The following is a 22761-nucleotide window of genomic DNA, read 5'->3' on the forward strand; positions in this document are numbered from 1 at the left end:
ACCGATTCGCCCGTTATCTCGATTCGATTTCCGAATTCGATTAAACCGGTCTCCGCGGTTCCTTCGAACAACGTTTTTTCTTTTATTTTTTATTGACTCATCATTTATTCCAATCGACTGATTTGGATCCCTTTTTGTAATTTTTCTTCATCGGTCCTCCGACCCCGGTGTCTACAGTTGCCCCTACTTTTCTATTTTTGACAGTGACGTGTGTGCTTTTTCGAAAACCCCTTTTCGTGAATTCAACACATGCAATGCGAAATATATTAAAGTAAAAGACACCTATAGAGTGGGAGGAGAAATACCTGATCTCCACGTCGCAAGTTCCTATCTTGTCTTCAATCTTCACTTTGGCTGTCCCATCCTTGCCTCTGAATCGGCTGCCGGCGAACGCTCCTTCTGGGGCCCCTAGTCTCTAAATCGACCGCAGGTAAAATGGCTCTTTCTAGCAACCCTAGTCTAAATCGACCGTAGGTAAATGGCTTTTTCTAGCGACCCTAGTCTAAATCGACCGCAGGTAAATAGCTTTTTCTAGCGACCCTAGTCTAAATCGACCGCAGGTAAATGGCTTTTTCTAGCGACCCTAGTCTTCACATCGACCGCAGGTAAACTTGCTTTTTCTAGCGACCCTAGTCTTTATCTCGACCGCAGGTAAAGTTGCTTTTTCTAGCGACCCTAGTCTTTATCTCGACCGCAGGTAAAGTTGCTTTTTCTAGCGACCCTAGTCTTTATCTCGACCGCAGGTATTCTTTCGTTTTGAAATTAATCATTCAACCCTAATCTCCAAATCGATCGCAGGCGTCCTTTCGTTTGCGTATCTCCAAATCCATCGTTCGACACTAATCTCTACATCGATCGCGGGCGTTCTCTTGTATTGCAGACCTCCAAATCGAACATCCGACCCTAATCTATACATCGATCGCAGGCGTTTTCTTGTATTGCATATCTCCAAATCAACCGTTCGACCCTAATCTTTACATCGATCGCAGGCATTCTTTGTTGACGATAGCTGGGCTTTATCACTCGTCCAGGAGTTGTAATTGGGACTTCGTCCAAGAGGTTTTGACCGCAGTCGCTTTGATATTTGGGCTTTATCACTCGTCCGAGAGTTTTTGACCGCAGTCGCTTTGATATATGGGCTTTATCACTCGCTCGAGCGTTTGGACTTAGAACTTCGTCCTAGATGTTTCGACCGCAGTCGCTTCTTTTTACCAGGATCATCTGAGTTTGACCGGAGTTGATGATGCCGTAGACCGGAGTCCGTAGCGGGGCCTGTCTAGACTTGCACGGATTTCGTGGAGCTATCCGAGTGTTTCCGCGTGCGACTTGACTTGAGTCACGCCCATCACCTGGTGAGTATTTTTATTATGTAACCTGGTGTAGTGATATGTATGCACATAATTATGAATGAATGTATATATATTTTTCCTCTTCTTTTTTTTTTACATTGCTTCCATCCTATTTTTCTTTGCAGGGAGACTTCCATTCCATTGTCTGGAGAGTACAAGAGGGTGTGGTGGCCGGGCGAGAGGAGTTACTATGGGATGATGATGCTCCGATTGGACGTCGTTATCGGGATATGGAGGATGAGCGCTCCAGCTGGGAGGAGCGAATCTGGGCAGTCGAATAGAGGAGCCGTGTGGATATAGAGGCCCGACGAGCTGCTGAGGAGAGTTTACGGATTGCGGTAGAGGGCCGTCGGGTCACCGAGGAGGCCTTAGCCGAGGAGCGGGCACCTTAATTCGGAGGCTTTGATTCGTTTGAGGGCTTTTGGGACTTTGGGATTCCTCCTCCTTAATAGTCCCGTCATTGTTTCGGTTTACAACTTTATTAGTACTACCATGATGTATAGCGGGTATATGTGAAAAAGATATTTGTGTAGGCTTTTTATTTGGTGGTGGGGAAAAGAAATGTATAACTCATGACTTACAATACCATGCATTCAGTCGATCATAATAATTCCAACCATTCTCTTCAAATATATTCATGCCTTTATTTATTTACAAGCAACAGAAATACTTAGCCAATTATACATTATTTTCATAATTGCTCAAGATATAACTACTGTTACCAGGACCCGCCTTTTTTCGGTTTTCAGATCCCAACGATTTTTCAGCTCTCCTTTTATTATCCCGGAATTTTCAAATGAGTGCCCCCTTGGGTTTTCACTCATTGGGATGTCCCTTACTGTTGCATAGATCGCCCTTTGCAGGTTTTCAATCTATCGGGAATTTTTATTTTATTTTCTTTTTTTTTTTTACTTTTTTTTTACGAAAAGTATTTCTTAAGCCTATCCCGATCGGTAGGTTCGGGGAACTCAATGCCATCCATCGTGGTTAGCTTCATCGCCCCTTTGCTTAGGATCTTCTTCACGAGAAACGGTCCTTCCCAGTTTGGCCTAAACTTGCCCCTAGGGTCGGTGTGCGTCATTCAAATCTGCTTCAGCACCATGTCCCCTTCTTTGAAAGGACTGACCTTAACCTTTTTGTTGAAGGCTCGGGCCATCCTTTTCTGATATAACTGCACATGGTAAAGAGCCTCCATCCTCCTCTCGTCCACTAATGTCAACTGTTCATATCGCTTCTTCACCCATTCCGTCTCGGGAATCTCTGCTTCTACCGCGATTCTCAACGATCGCTTCTCAATCTCAATGGGCAGAACTGCTTCTGCCCCATACACTAAGGAGAACGGCGTTGCCCCAGTTGACGCTCTAACCATCGTGCGATAAGCCCATAAAGCGAGCGGAAGCTTCTCGTGCCAATTCTGATGCGATGCTACTGTCTTTACGAGAATCCTCTTAAGGTTCTTATTGGCGGCCTTCACCGCACCGTTAGTTTGCGGGCAATATGGAGAAGACCTATGATGCTCGATACCGTATTCTTGGAGGAGACTTCTCACTCCCCCCTAAAACTGGACCCCATTATCCGTAATCACGTGGTGAGGCACTCCGAACCTGGTGATTAGGTGCTTTTCAATGAACTTCCTCATCTGCTTAGATCCCAACTTGCTAAACGATTCTGCCTCTACCCACTTGGTAAAGTAATCAATGGCAACCGCGATGAATTTGTGCCCATTGGATGCATTAGGCCTCACTTCTCCGATGATATCAATGCCCCATGCTGCGAACGGCCAAACTGGTGCCAACACGTGCAGTTCCATAGCTGGCAAGTGATTATAATCTCCGTGGATTTGACAATCATGGCATTTCTTCGCATATTCGTTACAATCTCTTTCCATGGTGAGCCAATAGAAGCCTTGCCTTACGATTTTCTTTGCTAACACTGCTCCTCCCATATGGGCTCCATAAATTCCCGAGTGTACCGACTCCATTGCTTCACGGGCTTCTCTCTCATCCAAGCATCTCAATTGTAATCCATCGGCGTGCCTTTTGTAAAGCAAATCGTTGTGACTGACGAATTACTGAGCTAACCTTCTGATCACAGCTTGATCCCTAAGTTCTGATTCTGCCGGATAAGTTCCACTTTTCATGAAGTTCACGATGTCGAAATACCAAGGCTTTTCATCCACTCCTAACAACATTACATCTTCATAGCATGGTTTGTGGGACCTCCTCAACACCAGAGGCTTTGAGGCAAGGTTCCGAGGATTATCCCATATCGACACCAAAGTGGCTAAAGCATCCGCCGCTTGGTTCTGCGCTCAAGGAATATGATAAAAGAGGCACTCGCTGAACCTCTGTACCAACCCCTCTAGCTGGTCTAGGTACGGGCGCAACCTTTCTTCCCTTACTTCCCAATTTCCTTGTGCTTGTTCGATAATCAGCTTTGAGTCGCCCCAGATTTCAACATACGATGCTCCGAGTGCTGCTAACGATTCTAAGCCGTAGATGCACGCTTCATACTCGACCATATTATTAGTGAGAGGGAATGACAACTTCTTTGCCATAGGGATCCTTTCCCCTTTCGGTGAGATGAGTAACACTCCTACCCCGGCTCCATTCGAGTTAACTGCTCCATCAGGGAACATTTTCCACAGTATAACTTCTATCGCATTCAGATGTTCTTCGGGGAAGTCATAATCTATCTCATCTTCTTCTGCACTCAGGGGTTGACTGGCCAGAAATTCGGCTACGTCTCTCCCCTTAATAACCTTCTTCGTCACATATTCGATGTCGAATTCTGACAAGAGCAACAACCATCGGGCCGGCTTCCCTGTTAAGGATGGAGTTCGGTACAGATACTTTACGGGATCCATCCGGGAAATAATGATCACTTTGTAAGACTGAAAATAGTGCCGCAGCTTCTTCGTTAGCCATACTACTGCCACGCACTTCTTTTCGATCATGTTATACTTAAGCTCGTATTTCGGGAACTTCTTACTCAGATAATACACCGCATGCTCCACACCGGTGTCCCCTTCCTGGGCCAACATTGCTCCAATGGATCGCTCCTCGATTGCTATATATAGGAGAAGTGGTTTTTCGAGTTTAGGCGGTCTCAAAACCGGTGGATTAGTCAAATAGGTCCGGACGCTTTCCAACGCTTGCTGACACTTGTCATTCCAAACTGTTGGTTGATCTTTCTGTAGTAGCTTAAAGATTGGTTCGCAGATTGCGGCGATTCGTGCTATGAACCGACTGATATACTGAACCTGCCCCAGGAACTCTCTCACTTCTTTCTCATTTTTCGATGCCGGCATTTCCTATATGGCTTTCACTTTATCGGGATCCACTTCTATCCCCTTGTTACTGATCACATAGCCTAAGATCTTCCCCAATGAAACGCCAAAGAAGCACTTCTTCGGGTTTAACCTTAGCTTGAATTCTGCAATTCGGGCCAAAAACTTCTCAAGTGCAGCGAAATGCCCCTCTCTCGTCTCCGACTTGACCATCATGTCGTCCACATAAACTTCCACCTCTTTGTGTATCATATCATGGAACTGTGCCGTAGCCATCCGTTGATAAGTTGCCCCGACATTTTTCAAACCAAACGGCATTACCCTATAGCAGTACGTTCCCCACTTAGTTGTGAACGAGGTCTTTGCCTTGTGCTTTTCTGCCATCTGAACTTGCATGTAGCCCATGAAGCCGTCCACATTTGTGTGCAAGACGCTCGATGCTGCACTGTCGGTTAATACGTCGATGTGAGGTAATGCGAATTCATCTTTGGGACAAGCCTTGTTGAGATCTCTATAGTCGACGCACATTCTCACTTTACCGTCCTTTTTGTGATTGGCACTACATTTGAGACCCAAGGGGGATAGTCGATTACTTCGATGAAACCTGCTTCCAACCATTTCTTCACTGCCTCTCTGATCTTATCTGCCCATCCCAGCCTCATGCGTCGGAGTTTCTGTTTCACGAGCTTAGCATCGGGGTATGTTGGAATACGGTGGGTTACGATTGATTGATCGATTCCTGGCATGTCTTCATATGTCCAAGCAAACACTATTTCGTATTTTTTAATTATTCTCTCAAATTCTTTCCTCTCTTCAATAGTTAATTCTTGAGCAATTTGTATAAGTTTAGGATTTTCATCCGTGCCAAGATTGAAAGTTGACATTTCTATTGTATTGATTTCAAATGTAGGCATGTTATATGAATGAGAATGCATGGAATGATCAGAATCAACATCAAGCAAGTAAGCAAAATCAGAATTCATTTCATTGATAGTATTGGTGACTACATCATTAGATTCAAACAAAGTGGTAATCTAGTTGTCGTCATCGAGGTTCTTTGGGTTCTTATGGGCCTTGGAGGTGCTTGGTTCATCCACGGCTCCCACGATTGCCTCAATAGTAATGGCTTGCTCCTCAGCATTCAAATCTAACATCATGATCTCCTTGACGAAGCAGCTTGCCTCTCCTTTGCCCCAGTCGGTAACATCATTGAAAATCTCGAAGCCTGGCAGAATCTTTCCCTCAGCGACTCGGCCCGACCTCGTCATTACAGCAATTTCCAACTCATCATCATAATTTTCCCAGATATTGATTGGAGCTCTTTGATTGATACCTTCCTCGTCCGGGGAACTTCCCCAAATATCTACGACCATCAGATCCATCACGTGAGGGACGTTCGGATTTACGTAGGAAGGGTTCGATGATCCATACCGAGCCCAGCCTACAAGCTCATTATAATCCTTCAAGAACACCCTGCTCAACCTCTTTGCCACAAGTGGAATAGCACCCTTTCGGATGCACATGAGTTGCTCCTGATCGCTCAAGGTGACCTGACATGAAGCATACTTGAACCTCCACCTTCTTGCGTAATCCACAAATGCTTCTTCGGGAAACTGCTTGATCCTTTCTAAATCTTCCAACGACCCCGTCCACGGAATGTATGTCTCATATCTCCGCACAAAGGCTTCCATGAGGGATCCCCAATCCCCTTTTGTCTTCCCCGAGAGCATTCGTTGCCACATCAAAGCTTCCCCCGTGAGTGTCTTTGGGAAATGCTGAATCAACTCACTTCGATGGAGTCCTGCATCATACATGTGAGTGCGGAAATGGTTTACATGATCGATGGGGTTCTCATCTCCCTCATACTTAGCCATGATTAATACTGCCTCAGGTGTCTCCTCATCGGGTGACTCAGGCATTTCCTCGGGATGTCCCCATGCGGTGTATTTCTTGATGAATCTCTTAGTCATTTCAGCCCAGTTCACCTTAACATTCATCGGAAGAGACATATACCACACCAGCGATTCTCCTGCCAACGAGTTGCAAAACAAACTCGTGATTTCCTCCTCTTTGAAGCCCAACGGCCCCATCACCGATAAGTAGAAGTGCAAATGCTCCATAGGGTCTTTGTTGCCGTTATACTTACTAACTGCTGGCAACGGGCGCTTGATGGGCCCAGCTTGCATTGCGCTACTTTCTGCCGCTCTCTCTTTAGCCTTCTTATACTTTTCCAAGAATAAACTTACCAATTGTGACCAATCACCCTTGATGGAATCAGGCAAGGATCGAAACCACTCCAAAGGCTCGCCTATCAACGAATGGTGGAACCACTGAGCGATCCCATTAATCCCAAATGGTTCAACGAACATAGCACATATATACTCATACGGGTGGACCTCAGGGTCCTCCACCCTACTAAATATCTTTAACTCAGGAATAATTCTCCGAGATGACCCATGCCCGGTCTCTTCGGTGTCATCTTCGTCATATGGCGCTCCATCACCCAATTCCTCATCTATCATCTCGCCCGCTGGTTCCTCTCCCAGAAAAGACACATACAATCCGCTTCCTATCGTCATTTTCTCATCGGAGTCCAACAGCTCCTCTTCATCCTCCTCAAAGGATTCTACCACCGTACTCTCCTCAAGCCCGGATTCGATCATACTTACCCTATGATTAGGAAATGGATTGCGCCTAGTGGAAGGGTTTGCTGATGATGGATCAACTATCTTTTTCTCCTCAATCAAATTTTGAATCTCATGCTTCAACCTCTCACAGTTCTCAATAGTGTGCCCGTAGTTGCTATGGAACTCACAGTACCCCCTAGCTTGCATCTGAGGAGTAGACGGTGCTTTGCCATAAGGAGTGAGGGCTTTCAACAATCCCCTTTTCTGCAATCGTTCGAAAACTTTTGCGTAGCTTTGATCAAACTTGGCGAACTGCCTCTTCTCGATAGCGTTAAGTTCAAGCACTTTCACTGCGGCTGATTCTATACTCGCACTTGGCCCTCCGGCACTATATCCAGACTTCGTCCACTTAGTGTAAGCTTTCTTCGGCTCTCCATCCCCCTCAACTGTCAAGGTGCAGCTATACATCTGATTGAAATCGGTAAAAGGCATATACCGCAGCTCACTCTTAATATACGGTAATGTGTTGCTAATTACCATTCGGATCTGATCCTGCTCAAGAGGCTTCTATTTTATAACTGCGGCCTTGGCCCTCCATCTCCTCATAAAATCGGAAAAAGATTCCCCATTCTGTTGCTTAGTGCTCTCTAGCTCCTTCAGAGTAACCTCAAGCATGGTGTTGAAGCTATATTGGGCGATGAATGACTTTGCCAACTTCTTCCAATCTCTCTTCGTCACCAGCGGCAACGCATGAAACCATACGAGGGCAGCTCCCTCCAGATAGGTATTGAATAGTCCCAGGACTTGATCCTCAGTTAGGATCGTGTGCTTTATTACTGCAACATACTGATTCATATGAGCCGTGGGATCCCCGGTTCCATCGAACTTCTTCATGTCCGGGAGCCGGAATTTCAAGGGCAAAGCCGTTGCCGACAAGCAGTTCTTCAAATTATAAAAGTCTTGACTCCCGGAACTTCCCCCACGCAGATCCTACACTTCCTGAGTGATGTGCTGCTTCCACTCCTCTTCCTTAGCCTTCTGTTTCTCAAGCTGTTTCTGGATATAATCCTGATAGTCATCCTCGTTCCCAAAGCGGGGGCCAGTGTTTACTTCATTCTCAGCGCGCTTACTACCACTCTTGTTATCCTTCAATGCCAGCTCAGCTAGCTGGGCCAAAATTGCGGCCAACTGATCATTAATGTTGTTCACAGAATTTTCCAATTCGACCACTTTTTCATTGGTCGCAGACATACTGGCAGAAGACTGAGTATACTCGGACGAAGATGATTCAGAAGCCACAACTGCCGATTCGGAATTGTCAATCTGTAGCTGATCAAACTGCCTGACTAGCCGGTTACTCTCGCGAAACCACAACCGCTTAATGATGAAGTCTGCGCGAACGGCATCCATCAGTATGTATGCATGATTTTATATGCATGATTCGTGGTGTGTGCGTTTATTTATTTACGGATATATAAGATAAGAAGAACAAACGTCAGTCTAATTACACGTATCACATCATCTCTCTTCCACCCTTATTCCTCCACACACTCGATGGTCCAAGTCTCTTTTCTAGGATTTTGGTTTGGGGCTCACATTGCGGTCCAAGGGACGCGTGATGCCGTCGATTATTGCGGAAAAAGTAAATCATCCATCAGACAATACAGTTCGTTTTGACGTATCCACATCCAGTGACTAAGATATCGACCAAATGGATTGTTCTTTCGAATAACTCGTCTTTTGTCATTTCGCGAGATGCATTAGTTCGGGTTTTGATTCCCTTTTGAGCGTATCTCGGATTTAGACGTGGTACGAGTTATTCTTCTGGTTCAATTGTTCGCTATTGATAATGACTCGTTCCCTTTTATTCTTGTGGGTTCGTGTCTCGATTTTGGATTACAACGGGATCTTTTGGACCTATCGAGAGACGTAACTGCGTGTTTGTTTAGTGATGATATCACTTTATTTTAGGGAACGGACTCATCGCGTAACGTGTTTGTCTTTTAGCGTCAGGAATCCGTTTGCTCATTTTTGCTACGTGAAAAGACGGCGAGTCTTTATTTGAGCGCACGGTAATCTTTCGGCTAGCAACAACTCTTTATTTCTTCCCATCTACGGGATATATCATCCTAGCGTGGTTATAGAAAATCAACGTCTTGTTGAATTGCATGCTTATTCGAAGCAGGGATATTACCGTTCTTTTTCAGTTAGGCACGAGTCAAGCAAAACACGCAGATCGGGCCATACTTCTTGTAGTTTTGGTAACGGTCGAAATGATCGAGCCATTAGTCAAACCCACAGTCTCGTCCATATGGCGCAATTATGCAGTTTAGCTTAATTCGGCTTTATGATTTTAAACGGCGTATATACCGGCTCGAGGCACGTATTTAACGGCATTGGTTCATTTTCTTTAACTACCCTCGGGATGGATATACATCGTAGATACAGAATGACTTTGGTCGTTTGTTTATTTTTGCTTTTCTTTTATTTTCTTAGTCACTTTTTGCGGATACGTCCATTTCTCTTTAGAACAACGCAAGGCATAACGTAAGAGCTCGTCTTTTATTCGGAAGGGACGGGCCATGTTTGCAAAACTCTTTACGTTACAACGGGGTCGTTCAAAACAGAAATGTTCTTCGTTTTCGTTTCATCATGATTTCGCTTTATCCCAACGTATTTAAAGAATGTGAATAACGACTATCGTTAATATAGTCTTTTGAGTCGAGATATAACTATCCTTAATATCAAACCGATTTGAACTAATACGTGCTTACATCACAACGCATTTCCTGGACATGTGCCTTATTCGGGACACGGAAAGGGACCAGGCGGGTCGCACAAGTTCATTCATACGAGATGACTAAGTCGTCTTTAGTTCGAATCGTTTCGACGTTTTGGGGTAGTTTGTATATCGGTTTAAGAGTATATATTAACGTATCGTTTCATTTTCTTTACATATTTTAGGATTAGACACGTATCATGGCAATTTGAAAACACGAACTGATTCATTCATCATATCAAAAATGGTAACGGGTAATCCTATGGCAACTTCTAAGGCTACTATATGCTGACACGGCTGATCGTGGGACCTCACAGGACCGCACAAATTCGCCCCTAACGAATGGATGGGGACCCTTTGGCGCCTTACTGTAAGGGGGAACTTACACTAGCCTCTTTCGAGCGACGAATGGACTCTCGCTAGAGGTTTCGCGGAAATTACCCAAAAGGTTTGCAATAATGCTTATGAATGCATATCAAAAGAAATAATACGATCTGTACCCGTTAAGGGCTTAATACACGCCTTCCGGAATCAAATTTCTCGCTTCCCCAGCAGAGTCGCCACTTGTTAGACAAGGTGCCGAACGGCCTCGCCCGGGCGGACCGGGGGGTGGACACCTCATGGCGACGTAAGCGGTGATTGGCGCCGAAAGCAACCAATCGTGGAATCAAGCTGCTCGGCAGGGCCGGAGCTCGGAGTATGGAAGAGTCGCCACCCACGAATGGGAAAATGAACACCGATCCCTTGCGGGAGACCAGTGAGGGTTCGCGAAACTTAGGTACGAGCCGAGAATGCTAGCTCCTTTCCGGAGAAAGGCTACTAGGCACCCCGACATCGTCCGGTTATGAACCACCGGCCTCCTACTCAGCGTGTTAGGCGATAACGGACTAATCGCATATTTCTTTAAGTTTAAAATTCATTTGAAACCTTTTCTTTCTCGCTTTGAAAACCATTTTGAGCATGTCATTAAAAGCCACTTTAGTAAAGAATCCCCCATTTTGCATAAATTTAAAATACATAGAAGAGAGAGGGGGAGAAGAGAGAATTGATTTATTCACAGTGTGATTTTATGCCTTAGTCTTATATACTAATTCTAAGCTAATCTCATTCCCCAAAAACAAGTTTATTTACATGGTTCGTACCTTAATCGTCGTTGAAACGATTTAGGTACGTTTCAAAACCCCGTTAATGATGTTCCCTCGAATCGCCGTTGGAACGACTCAAGCGTTTGAAAACATTGAGCAAACCATTTTGATCTAAAAACGTGATTAAGCATACAAGTCAATTTATTTGAGTAAATTACACCAATAGTACCTGAACTTTACCCTAATTCACACTTTGGTACCTAGATTACATTTTGTCCCGAAAATATACCTGAACTAACGATGACCGGACAAATTAGTACATTTTACCGGTCAATAACCGGTCAATGTGGGTTTGATGAGTAAATTACACTAATGGTACCTAAACTTTACCCTAATTCATACTTTGGTACCTAAATTTTATTTTATCCAAAAAATACACTTCAAGTAAAGATTAATCGATAATTTAGTATATTTGACCGGTCAACGTGAGTTTGACCATTTTAAATTAGAAATTTAGACCAATCATACACTCAATTAACATATATAATACTACCCATTAGCTCTACATATATATTAAAGGGTAGTCTTATAATTTTATGTTAGTGTATTGTATGTCCTAATTTTTAATTCAAAATGGTCAAACTCTTATTGATTGGTCACTAACCGATCATATGTACTAAATTATCCGGTCACCTTCACTTGAATTATATTTTTAGGACAAAAAAAATTCAGGTATCAAAATCTGAATTAAGAAAAGTTCAGGTACCATTGATGTAATTTACTCAGACAAACTTGCATTGACCGGTCATTTATCGGTAAAATTTAGTAAATTGTCCGGTCATCGTTACTTCAGATATATTTTTGGGATAAAATGTAATCTAGGTATCAAAGTGTGAAATAGGTAAAGTTCAGGTACTATTGGTGTAATTTACCCCAATTTATTTTGTACAAAACCATTTAATTAGGAAAACAATTCAAAACTTCATTATTTACAATGAAAACGATTTTAATTACAAGGTTCGCTTAATCCGCCGTTGGAACGAATTAAGGTTTCAACACGTGATATTTTGGAAACGGTTAAAGTGACAAAAATCTTTTATTTGCACTTAAAGAATATCTAGAAAAACTTTAATTTAAACTAACAACTTGAAATCTCTTTTTGTCTTTTATTTTCCCCTTTTCACTCAATTAACCTTCATTTGAACATAATTACAACAATTAGCAAATTAAGCCCAAAATTCACCCCACTAAATACATTTTGGAATAGATACATTTTGGTAAAAATGGTATTTACACCTATAGATTAAAAATAAGGTAAAACCTAATATACACTATAGCTTTTGACATGTACTAATAAAAAGGAAAATAATAGTAAGTGTAGTACACTTTTTATTCTAATTAAAAAGACATGTAAAGATAATAAACAAGGTTTATAAATGAAAAATAACTTTTAACCCAAAATAATTTTTTCATAATAAATAAATAGAAATTAACCCCTAAAATGTACATCCTAATATTAATGCTAAAATAATATCTAATAACCCCAAAAATATTTATTAATTGATTAGCTTAAAATAACTTCCCAACATAATAATGAATATAGTCCAAATAAACAAAAAATTATATATATATAGTTTTGTATATAAAAACTAAATACGTATAAATGTACAAAATGAGATGAAAAGTACCAAATAATATCCAAATATGCCTATATCTATATATTCACTTTTTAAACTTAATAAAGTGTAAAATATTCTGATAACTTGTGGAAAAATCCTTGATCGGAGCGCTTCCCTGTGAGGCGCCGTTGGGATCGGCCGGGGACACTCCGATGCCAAAGTCAGTAATATTTCTAAGAGTAAACTGTAAGTACGAAAGTGGAGAATTAGTAAGTGTACCTTGATAGCCTAAGGATGTAGGCTATATATAGCTTGGAAGTCGTAACCTTTGGCAACCAGAAAGTCTCCATTAATGCTCCATTAATGCTCCATTAATGGCGGTTATAAGTTATCCTTAAACTGGCGGTTTAGCTAATTGATAGCTCATTAATGGCCTTTATGGCCGAGTCGGCTTTAGCTGTTACGGTGACGAATCAAGTAGATGAGGAGATCCGCCTTATAGGTTCGCCAGCGGATCTCTTTGAGTGGGATCGTGGAGATCCGCCATCCGGATCTCCTTTAGGGATTAATACGCGGCATTCTCTAGGTGAATATCCCTTTTGGTCCTTAGGATAATATCTCAATGTTATCAGAAGCCCCCCCAAAGTTCCCTTAAAGTCCTTTAGGGCTTTTGATCTTCTGGGCGCCGTCATGATTACCTGCATTAATGAACACTCCGTTCGATGCCAATCGTAGAGTGACACGTGTAAGGAGCGCTCTGTTCAAAGAGAGAAAAGACGCCTTCTTCTTCCTTCTCTCTTTCTCTCTTCCTCATTTCATCTTCATTTTCATCTGCGTGAAGCGTTTTTTCCTGGGAATTTCGGAGTTCAAAGCTTTTTGATTTCATGTAAGTTCATCTTTCCTTACTCGATTTGTTCTGAATGTTTAGGAGTTCTTCATCATCTTCTAGATCAACTTCGGAGCTTTTTAATTCGACCCCTTCTCCTGAAATAGTAGTTAATTTTAGTTGGACCACTTCGTCATCGGAGAACTCATCTTCCTCCGAGGCCTCTGTTAGCTCTGAGTTAGCTAGGTTGTGTAACTCGGCGCATAATCGCTATCAGACTCGTTCAACCAGAAGTCAAATTCTTTCTACTTCTGTCTCCGGTGCCGCTCCGGCCGTTAAGTCTAGGTGTTTTCCGGGGGCAATGGCCTCTTCTTCAAATCAACCTAAGAAAAAGAACCCTTGAGCGGAGTCAACTCCGTCTCGTATGAGTGCCGCGGATCTAGCGGATCTGGCGAATCGCTTCCTTTGGATCGATAATTACGAGACTCAGTTAGCCGCAGCCCATCAACGACCCTCCTATCCGTCTAGCGGTTTTCTGACCGTATATTGTAGTCATGTGGAGAGAGGGTTCCGACTTCCTCTCCCAAAGATGATGGCGGACATCCTCTCCTACTTTGATATTACTGCCAGCCAACTACACCCGAACGGTTGGTTGGATATCGCTTTAGACTGCTACCTCGCCTCAATTTTAGGAGTGGTTTATACGGGTCGTGTCTTTAGAGCTTTCCATAAACCCTCAAAACGGAAGTCCGAGTCTTATCTCAATTTCGCCAAATTCGGAGTATATTCGCCATTCAGTGACAAAATGTCCAATGTCCATTGCTGGGATGAGAAATTCTTCTATGTGAAGATAAAAGAGAGCGAATCACTGGGTTTTCCCTCGTTTTGGAATCCCAAGCCTTTACACATGACAGGCGATATGCGAATATTGACCGATAGCGATGAAGTGGTGGCGGAGCTCATGAAGAAGGTCAAGGCGGATGCATGGACATACGCAGACGCTTTAGCCTTCATGATGAGTGATATTCCGTTGATTCGCCGAGAGGGGGAGCAGTTCATTTACTCCAAGATTGCGCAATTTGACCAAGGTAACTTTTATTTCTTCTTGAACTTTGATTACTTTATTGTTTTCTTTGGCAGGGGTTTATCTAAGGCCAATCACGCTATTGCAGAGAAGCGTAGGAAGTTTCTAGAGGCTGAGGCACGTAGGAAAGATCAAGCGGCGAATCCCCAAAAGGATGACGGGAAGCGTCCCGCTGGAATAGTGGTTGAACCGCCACTAAAAAGGAGGAAGCCTATAGTTACTGGAGGCCCCAAGCTTATGGAGGATGCCATGAGGTCCACCATGCCTGTAGGGGAGATAGAACAGGTAAGTTGCCTTTTATTTTTATCTTGTTCATCAAATTTTGGATCTGAGTTTTGATCCTTGAATATTTGTGCAGATGGTGAAGCCTAATCTGGGCGGATACTGGTCCACCAAGTATGGTGCCCAAGGAACTTTGGAGAATGAGTCCGTCATAAATGACTTAGATGAGGCCCTGGGCCAGTTGGGTAAAGTGCAAAGGAATCAGAACCAGATCCACGGTTCTATTCATGCACAAAAGGGGAAGACGGAGCTCCTCACGGTAAACCCCTTCACTACAAAGGATTTCGTTTCGCTGAAAAAGTTGTTCTGTTGTTCTTTTCTTTTGACGAAACCGTTTGTTTTTGACAGATGTATACTCGCATACGTGCCATGGAAGCTGAGCTTCTTCAGAGCGTGGCTGATAAGGCTACCATTGAAAAGTTGGAGAAAGAGTTAGCGGATGCCAATGCGAAGATCGCCTCTGCGAATGCGAACATTGCCTCTGCCACGGCTGCCTTGGTTCTTAGAGAAGCGGAGATCAAGAAGTTGAAGGAAAAGATCATGACAGACGCTAAGAACTATGAGGTGGCGATAGGAGAAGTAGAGTACACGGCTGGTGAGCAAGCTTTCTACTATGGCGAACTACTCATGGCGTACTTCTCTCTAGCGCATCCCGAGGTTGATTTCACAGACCCACAGTTCGCCGTTCCAGACCCAGATGATGTGGACAAATATAACAAAATGCTTGACGCTAAAGACTACCTCCGTGACTACGTTCGGAGATGGATGAAGGGACCCATGAAAGAAAGCAAACCCCCCACTAATGTTGAACTAGTGGAGCTTGAGGAAGTGCCCCCTAAGGCGGGTGAGGAACCGATCAACGATAACGCCCTTCCTCTTGGTCCCACATCTTCCGTGGAAAAGGAGGTACCCTTGGTAGGCGTATCTGAGGTTGTGGAGAAGGAGGCTTCTCAAGCAAGTGCCGCAAGCGAGAAGAGTGCAAAGGAGGATGCTCCCACTATTACTTAGTCGTTTACTTTTGATTTGTAAAAAATCGTTAAGTACAATTTGTTTAATCCTTTATGGAAGCTATTTATGTTACTGTTACGTTTGCGTAAGTAAATATATAGGCATCTAGGATTTATTCTGGAGTAGGTGGCCAGCCATACTCCATAGTAGGAACCTTTGTGAAGGTTAGAAGCTGTTTTATTCCATCGAAGGAAGTAAAGCTGCCTAGGGGATCAATTTGCTACCTGTCTTTGAGGTGAAGTGATCCGCCCGTAGGACTTGTGAATCCTTATTTGGAAAGGATGTAAGAGAGTGTAAAGACCTTGCGTCCAAGGATCGTTTTTAACTCTATCTAAAATGGGGATCATCACAGAGATGGATCCGCCCATGAGATTGATTCTCTTATATCCGAGGAGAAAAAGTAGCTATGAGATAGCAATACTTTTGATGCGGAGAGCGTTGGATGCCCCCCTTCTTTTTAAGACTGGAATATTAATATTGCTGCAAAAAAACCTTAAAAAGAACATAGAGAATAGAACAATATTTGTTTATTGATAGGAGAAATGCTTCATTACAGTAAGCAGGTCTTATATGTGAGCCTCATTAAAACCTTTAATAAGAAAAACCACATGGGAAAAAGCTTACTAAAGGAAAAAGAGTACTCAAGACCGTATGTACACTTTATTTTCTGACAAGATATTTGCGAAGATTTTGGAGGTTCCATGTGCGCGGCAATATGTTCCCTTCCATGTCTTGAATTTTAAAGGTGGCGAATCCAATCTTGTCCACTATCTGATACGGACCCGTCCAGGTGAGCCCTAACTTTCCCTTTCCCTCTCGAGACTGGATTTTGTCGGCCTTGCGGAGCACGAGATCACTTACATTCAGGTCCACAAGCTTGGCATTTTTGTCATGGTAAGCGGCAATTCACTGCTTGTAAGCCGCCATACGTACGTAGGCCTGTTCTCTTCGATCTTCCACTTGATCAAGACTCTCCTTTAACTTGTCACCGTTGTCCTCCTCACAATAGAATGCCACTCTATCACTTGGAACCTGTATCTCAATTGGGATCACGGCCTCTACCCCATGAGAGAGAGCGAATGGCGTTTCTCCTGTCGCCGTTCTAGGAGTTGTGCGATAGGCCCATAAGACGCTGGTTAGCTGATCCGCCCATTTTTTATCATGCTCCCCTAATCTCTTCTTTATGCCTTTTACGATCGTCCGATTCGTAACTTCAGTCATTCCGTTGGATTGGGGATAATAAACGGAGGCGAATCTGTTTAGAATGCCCAATTTCTCACAGAAAGTGTTGAACTCGCCGCAGTTAAACTGTGTTCCATTATCGGTGATGATGGTGTGGGGAATGCCATATCTTCCCACGATGTTGTCCTTCACAAATTCCACCATTCGTTCGGCAGTGATGGAGGAAACAGCTTCGGCTTCTACCCACTTAGTGAAGTGATCTACTGCCACTATCACGTACTTCCTCTGCCGGCGGGTAGGAGGGAATGGCCCTACTATGTCAATTCCCCAAAGGGCGAATGGCCGTCCTTCTATGATGGGCCTCTGGAGATTCTTGGCTGTATGTGATTCATTCGCATGAATCTGACAATTATGGCAAGTTTCCACCAATTTTTGCGCATCAAGTTCGGCCGTTGGCCAATAAAATCCTGCTAACCTGGATTTCTTCAAGATTGAGGCGGATGCTTCATGGGCCCCACACGATCCCTCGTGCAACTCCTTGAGGACTTGTCGTCCTTCTTCTGGCAGGATGCATTTTAACCAAGGATGGCTAAAAGATTTTCTATAGAGGCCATCATTGATTATGGAGAAATAAGCCGCTTTTCTGACAATCCGCCGTGCCTCTTCTTTATCCTCAGGTAGAGTTCCACCTAGCAGATATTGGCGAATGGCAGATCTCCAATCATCTTCTACTGTTGTGAGTAGGGATACTTCCTCTGAAGCGAAGGCTGGAGCTATTTTAACTTCGAAGGGACATTATGGATCCGTCCAGTTCTCCTCATTAGAGGCCATTTTAGCTAAATGATCCGCCTCAGTGTTGGATCCCCGGGGGACATGAATCAGTTCCCATTTAGTTTCTTTAGCCTCGAGGTGATCTAACAATTTTTTGACTTCTGCTACGTATTTGGCCAAAACATCATCTTTTACCTCGTAATTCTTGATCACTTGATTGACCATTAGCTTGGAGTCACTATAGATCACAATCCGCTCGGGAGTGATTTCTTTAAGTAGGTGTAATCCCAATACCAGAGCTTCATATTCAGCGGCATTATTAGTTGCATGAAAATTCAATTTTGCTGCGTACCGTAACTTTATGTATTGGGGACCCTTGATCACAACGCCTATGCCAGCTCCATCCGCCGAGGAGGCACCATCGGTGTACATTGTCCACTCTTCCATTTGAGGTTTGGGATGATCTATCCCCTCTTCAGTGAATTCATTCACAAAGTTTGCCAAGACCTGACTCTTTAAAGCTGACCTGCTTTCATATCTCACATCGAATTCACCAAGGCGGATTGCCCATTCCATCAACCTTCCAGAAGTGTCCGGTTTCTGCAACACCTTTCTCATCGGTATATTCGTTCGAACCACAACAGTATGAGCCTGAAAATATGGCCTAAGGCAGATCGCTGTGGTGACAACAGCCAGCGCCATTTTATCAAGCTTAGAATATCTGGTTTCAGCATCTTTTAGAACCTTGCTCACATAATAAATCGGAAACTGCTGGCCATCCTCCTTTCGTATCATGACCGTGCACACAGCTTTATCCGTAACCGATACGTACATGTAGAGGTCCTCACCTTTCATTGGCCGACTCATCATGGGCGGCTCCGTGAGAAACCGTTTGATCCCTTCAAAGGCCTTTTCACAATCCTCGCTCCATTCGAACGCCTTTTGCTTTTTGATGACCTCGTAAAAGGGCTGCCATCTACGCGCTGAACAAGAGATAAACCTGCCCAAAGCTACGATCTGCCCATTAAGGCGTTGCACTTCTCTGATGTTCCGTGGTGCTTGCATTTCTAGGACAGCCTTAACCTTGTCAGGATTTGGGCTAACTCCTTTTTCGCTAATCATGAACCCTAAGAATTTTCCATACGTCGCACCAAAAGTACACTTCTCTGGGTTCAGTTTAATATTGTGGCGTCGGAGTACGCCCAGTACCTCCTTCACATCATCCGCATGCTTTTCCACGGTTGTGCTTTTAATGATCATGTCATCCATATAGACTGGGTAGTTATCACCCTTGCTTTCCGCGAATATTTTGTTCATCATCCGCTGATAGGTAGCGCCTGCGTTCTTAAGCCCAAAGGGCATGACTTTGAAGCAATAAGTGGCTTGATGAGACACGAACGAGGTTTTAATTCTATCCGAAGGCTCCATGGGAATTTGATGGTAACTTGACTTCATGTCTGTAAAGGAGTACATTGCATGCCCGGCAGTTCCATCCACGAGTATGTCAATACATGGCAAAGGGTAGTTGTCCTTGGGACAAGCCTTGTTAAGATCTGTAAAGTCGATACACATGCGGTAGGATCCACCTGCTTTCTTCACCAGAACGACGTTCGCCAACCATTGAGTATAAAGTACCTCCTCAATGGCATCCGCCCGCTGGAGCTTGGTGATCTCTTCTTCTATCACCTTCTGTCTTTCAAGCCCATGGTTCCTTCGCTTCTGAGCTACGGGAATTGCATCTTTATCAATGTTAAGCTTGTGAGTGATCACGTCTGGACTGATCCCGGGGAGGATCTCCTCCTTCCAAGCAAAGACATCCTCCGCTTCGTGGAGTACCTTGGTGATTGCGTCTTTAATCTCGCCCTTGAGCCCCCTGGCCATTCGCACCTGTTTTTCATCCGCCATGAGGTACATTTCTGTCTCGCCCAAGGCCATTATGATGAGCTCCTCCTCATCCTCCTCCTTAGATTGAGGGCGAATCCTTAGTGAGGATGAATACGTCTCCTGAGCCACCTTTTGGCTCCCTCTGATCATCACACCTCCCTTGGCCGTGGGGATGTAAAGCGTTAAGTGGCATATGGAGATAAGTGCTGCTGCTTCGAAGATAAAGGGCCATCCAAGGATGATATTGTAGGCTAACTGACCATCCAAGACAAAAAATTCCAGATCACCTTTCCAAACCTGATCATCGTCTGCAAGCTCGCAATCCAGAGTGACTTGGCCTTTCGTCTGGATGGTGTGTCATGTCACTCCTAGGATATCTACCACAGTTGGCTCCACTTGGACCGGATCAATAATGAGTTTGGCGAAAGCTCCTCTAGTGATGACATTGCACGAACTTCCAGTATCAATCATCACTCTTTTCATCTCCCAGCCTTCTACCATCATAGTGATGACCAATGCAACCGCATGAGGAGAGATTTCAGGACCTACATCAGCAAAGGGGCGATTTAACGATGTTCTGTCAAGTGCGGTGGTCTTTGCCTTCTTCAGCATTGGTTGATATCCAGGTCCGCCTGCTATGACATTAATAGTACCCTTTCCTTTCTTCTTTGGGTCCTCTCTGGATCTATCGCCATCTCCCTTCTTACCATCATTTTGGATGAACCGATCCAATTTTCCTCTCTCAATGAGACGCTCGATTTCTCTAGCCAACTCCCAACACGCATCGGTGTCATGGCCATTTTTCCTGTGATATTTACAATAATTTTTAGGATTTTTACCAGTATTGGTGTACTCCCCCCCTTTTGGTTCGGGGTATGAAATGCTCCGTTTGTGTTGACTGTTCTCGATCCACATAAGTACTTCACTTTTAGAAGCATTGAGAGGCGTGAAAGAGGTGACAAATGCCGATTTGTTCTTAGAACCTTTTTGCCGACCTCTAGAGGAGGAATCCTGGTGCTTGTCCTTTTCTCTATCCCGATGGCGAGAATCGCCTCTGTCCCTTCTATGCGGAGATAGAGATTCGCGGCGAATGTCATCCACCTCCATAAAGTCCTTGCAGCGCTCTATTAGTTCTGCCATACTGGTAGGCTTCTTGCGAATTAGATCCTCCTATAAACTTTTACAAGTGGTATTTTTTACCAGAGATTCCACTGCCATGGAGATATCTACATCCACAATTTGTATACACAATTTGTTGAAGGAGTTTATATAATCTCGAAGGGATTCATTCGCCTTCTGCTTTAATTCAAAGAGCTTCATGGATTTGGCCACTGGAGGGATACAGCCAGCGAATTTAGCACAAAACTCTCTGCTTAGTTGGTCCCAACTATCAATCGAGCCAGGAGGCAACGATTGGAACCAACCATAAGCGGGACCTCCTAACGTGGTGACGAACATTTTGCATAGTACTGGCTCGGTTGCACGATTGAGGCGAAGCAATATTCGATATTTTCTGACATGTGCCTCCGGGTTGTCAGCACCTGTGTATATAGCGAGATTAGGTATTTTGAAATGCCTATCCGTCTCATCTGCTTCAATCCAAGCCGTGAAGGGCGAATCACGATTGGCGAATAGGTTATGCCTGGCATTCTCCTCATTCATGCGGAGCACCGCTGCTCGAACTCTGTCATCAAAATTCTCCGGATCCGCCCTTGGGCGACCCCTCTGTGGAGATCTGCTTGGAAAAGATGACGAACTGGATCCCGAAGACGGATCCGAGGGTGATTGTCCGTCATGTCCGCCTCCGCCTCCACCTCCACCTCCACCTCCTTCGCCTGGGGGAGCCTGACCGTTATCTCCTCCAGCGCCTCCTAAAGGAATATGCTCATTATTTCCCTGGTGTGGTGGTGGTGGTGGCAGTCCACTTGGATGTGGTGTGACTACTGGCCTTTTACTCTGCCTACGTCCAATAGATGGGGGTGACCTGCCTCTACGGGAAGATCTCGGTTTTCGGGGCGAAGGTGATTCAGATCGCCTACTTTTCTCCTTTCTACGCTTCTTATGCTTCCGTCCTTCTGATCCACCCATGGAGAGGTTTGTCCGCGGTCGCCTTGGGATATCTGACCCGCCCAGATCAATCCTCTGGCTAGTGGATCCGCCCACCAGAGTTTGAGTGGTTCTTTGACTCCCTCCTGCGCCAGCAGGAAATAACTCTCGATTGATCGGTCGTTCTCCTAACGCCGTTGTGGTGGTTACCATGGATTCCGTATTATGGGCCTGGAGAAACGAAGAATTGTGGGCGTTTGGTCCCAGATTCATCTGAGGCCAAGAAGATATCGTAGATGAAGGCGCTAGGCTCCAAACCAGAGGAATGATCATGAACGACCTTAGGCGATCGCCCGTTTCAGAGCCAAATCTTTCCCTTATAGCTTCAGCACACATGTTGATGAATGCGTCCGGAGGCATACTACTTTCAACGTGCGCTGGAGGAGCATTGGAATCAGTGCGACCAGCACCGGTTATTAGTGGTGTCTCAACCTCCGAAGAGGGGTTATGATCTCCATTTGTCATATTTCTTTTAATCGTGAGTGAAAATCCTTTATTTGTTTAAGGATTCCACGTTCACCGCACCAATTGATAACTTGTGGAAAAATCCTTGATCGGAGCGCTTCCCTGTGAGGCGCCGTTGGGATCGGCCGGGGACACTCCAATGCCAAAGTCAGTAATATTTCTGAGAGTAAACTGTAAGTACGAAAGTGGAGAATCAGTAAGTGTACCTTGATAGCCTAAGGATGTAGGCTATATATAGCTTGGAAGTCGTAACCTTTGGCAACCAGAAAGTCTCCATTAATGCTCCATTAATGCTACATTAATGGCGGTTATAACTTATCCTTAAACTGGTGGTTTAGCTAATTGATAGCTCATTAATGGCCTTTATGGCCGAGTCGGCTTTAGCTGTTACAGTGACGAATCAAG

At 44.3% G+C, this 22761-nt stretch overlaps 1 protein-coding gene across 1 annotated transcript in view; it reads left to right on the forward strand.

The window, feature by feature from the left end:
* The first annotated feature begins 22495 nt into the window (after positions 1-22495).
* Positions 22496-22761, forward strand: part of LOC136218463 (uncharacterized) — a 39236-nt gene continuing 38970 nt past the window's right edge. Inside the window, exon 1 of the mRNA XM_066005341.1 lies at positions 22496-22552. Within this exon, the coding sequence (XP_065861413.1) occupies positions 22496-22552 (57 nt within the window). The remainder of the gene's footprint in view (positions 22553-22761) is intronic.

Source organism: Euphorbia lathyris, chromosome 1 (assembly GCF_963576675.1).
Source record: "Euphorbia lathyris chromosome 1, ddEupLath1.1, whole genome shotgun sequence".
Lineage (NCBI taxonomy): Eukaryota > Viridiplantae > Streptophyta > Magnoliopsida > Malpighiales > Euphorbiaceae > Euphorbia > Euphorbia lathyris.